Consider the following 2,730-nt stretch of genomic DNA (forward strand, 5'->3'; position numbering starts at 1 on the left):
AATCCAATCTTGATAAGGACAAGTCGGAGAAAACCCCAATCCAGGCAATCATATGCCTTTTGAAGATCAATCTGTAGAATAGCAGCATCAAGATGCCTGGTGTGAATCGAGTGCATTCCTTCCTGTGCATTTTCCACAACATCATGGATGAGTCTATTCAGGAGAAATCCATGTTGTTCAGGGGTGATGTAGTGAGAGAATGTTCTGCGCATGCGGCCAACAATAGTCTTTGATATGATTTTGTAGATGACGTTGCACAAAGAAATAGGCCTGTAGTCAGAGAAGCCCTTTGTAGAGTTGTTTTTAGGAATGAGGGCGATATATGTGGAAGTGATATGGTGATGGATGAAACCCAAGGTCCTGGATTCCTCAATCATGTCCAAAAGATCTCCTTTGAGGGTATCAAAAAATGTGTGAAAATTTCAATCATCCACCCATCAGGACCAAGGCTTTTGTCTCCCTTAAATGACTTGATAATGCCCAAAAGTTATTCTTCAGAGACTTTCATAAAGAAATCTTCATTTTTCTCAGCATCATACATAATCGGATAAGGATCAGTGCCCCATACAAGGTCTTCAGCAGAAATATTATCATTATTGCCATATGCCATTTGGAAGTATTGTACAGCAGCATTGCTGATCCCTTCTTGAGACTGGTGAATGTGTCCGTCAACGTCCATAATCTCCCATATGGTGTTTATATTGCGACCATGGTTAGCATATTGGTGAAAAAATTTGGTGTTGCGATCACCTTCCTTCAACCATATCGCCTTGCTCTTTAACCTCCATGTGGATTCCTCAGTGGAAAGGAGTTGCTTCTTCTTGAGTTCTAGTGAATGAATACGGGACCGAATGTCAGCAGAAAGACAATGAATAGACATAGTGGGCACAATGGAATCCAGTTTATTTTGTATATCAATGAGCTCCTTTCTATTATTCTTGATCTTTTTGTTTCTGCCAGTGTTTGATGTTCCCCCGGAGGGAGTCAAGTTTATCAAGAATGTTGACAATGGGGAGTTGCCCGTTAAACAAAGTAGATCCCAAGTATCCAACACAAGTTTGTTAAAATCAGGGTCTTGCAATACAGATTTGTTGAATTTGAAGGGGATACCCGTGTGAAAATCCATTTTCCTCCATTGTAGAGTGATAGGTCTATGATTCGATATATCATTGTTGATGATGTTTGCCCAAACATCCCCTAGACGTCCAAGCAACTGTTCATGGATCATAAAGTGATTCAGTCTCTTTGTAACATATGCTGTGCCATTTATACACTGGCAATTCATATACTGACTAAAATTATCCCTAGTGGGGCAAATATCCACAAAGTTGTGCATGAGAATAGCATCTTGTATCTTCCTAGCTAGTGGGTCTACTTTCCTGAAGCATCCCCAAACTTCATCCAGACTGATAGTGCAATTTAGATCCCCCGCGATGATGAGTGACTCCAGGTCCATCATGCCAAAAGATAAGAAACGGTCCCAGAAGTTGCCTCTATCTCTGTATGGTGCATATATGTTGAGGATGTGCACACGGCCAGGCAGGCCACGAATGTTGCCTTCCAGCAATATACCAGCAAAACACTTATAAGCCTTTATATTGATCCAGTTAGGGTCCCATAATGCCACCAATCCACCCGAGAGACCCGTAGTAGTAGTAGCAGATATATACCAGTTCGGAAACATTTTCCGAAAGTATTGGACAGTGCGAGGAACATTATGCATAGTTTCTTGAATGAGGATAATGAAGGGATGTAAAGACATTAAAAGATGTTTGAGGGCCAAGTATTTAGGGGCAGCCCCCAGACCCCAGATATTTAGGGAAATAATGCACGTCATGGGAGATCTTTCTCGGGTCGTTGTGCTCTAAGGGCCCGTGAGGGGGAAATGTCAGCAATGGGAATGTCAACCAGAAAACGATCCATTGGGGAGGAAAATGGGTTTGTCTTGGGGTGTCCCCAAAAATGATGACTACCTTAGTTATGTTTCCTTCGCACAATAATGTTGCCCGCTGAGGTAGGGCTGATGTGGGGAGATGATTGACCCCCTGGCTTATGTATAGTGAGGGTATGAAGGTCTAAAGTCTTCCTTTGTAATAGGAAGTCCAGGTCACTCCCGACAAAATTTGTAGGCGAATTTGGGGGTGTAATGTTGAGGCAAGGACCTTTGTGCTTAGACTGACGACATGGTGGTACTGAGGGAGCTACATATGTGACATGCGAGGTGGAGGATATGTCATGATATGGATGTGGAGCGGAGAAAGGGGTAGGAATGTCCTAACTGGGGGTAGGTTCGGGTGGCGGATGACATATGAAAGGGGGAGGACTGTCAGATAGTGGGAAGACTGATTTTGGAGAGGCGTTAAGGGAAGATGGAATTGTGATGGGTGATGAAACGATGGAACCAAAAGCATGTGGATGATTGGAATTCATGTCCAGTGGCATACCTGGATGATGCGAATGTTGATTATGTGACGCAGCCCAATGACCATTGTGGCTCGGTTTACCAGTGTAAAATTTATGGTATTTGTGTAATGTAATTTCTAGACTAAAAATTATCGTGTCTATGTGATGTTGATAGAGTAAAAAAATTATGTTTTCCATGTGATATGGATATGTGATGTATTTATTTTTATCTGGTTATTGTTTTATTTTTAAACAACTCTGTCAAAGCTGAAGTTGAGAATGTATGACTTGACAGAATATGTGTGCAGAAGGTTGAGTGAACGGTCT

The 2,730-nt window shown here is 42.1% G+C and overlaps 1 protein-coding gene across 1 annotated transcript; it reads right to left on the bottom strand.

The window, feature by feature from the left end:
• Positions 1-487: 487 nt before the first annotated feature.
• On the bottom strand, positions 488-1,723 carry LOC149205089 (uncharacterized). Its single transcript, XM_089397299.1, has one exon. It carries the CDS (start codon positions 1,721-1,723, stop codon positions 488-490), a length of 1,236 nt encoding a protein of 411 aa, XP_089253425.1.
• Positions 1,724-2,730: the final 1,007 nt, after the last annotated feature.

Source organism: Pinus tabuliformis, chromosome 1_2 (assembly GCF_031772625.1).
Source record: "Pinus tabuliformis cultivar Carrire ecotype Pingquan chromosome 1_2, CPIR1, whole genome shotgun sequence".
Taxonomy (NCBI): Eukaryota; Viridiplantae; Streptophyta; class Pinopsida; order Pinales; family Pinaceae; genus Pinus; species Pinus tabuliformis.

Bases quoted from the DNA above. Each gene is read 5' to 3' on its own strand.
- LOC149205089 (XM_089397299.1), bottom strand. From the start codon at position 1,723: ATGCATAATGTTCCTCGCACTGTCCAATACTTTCGGAAAATGTTTCCG.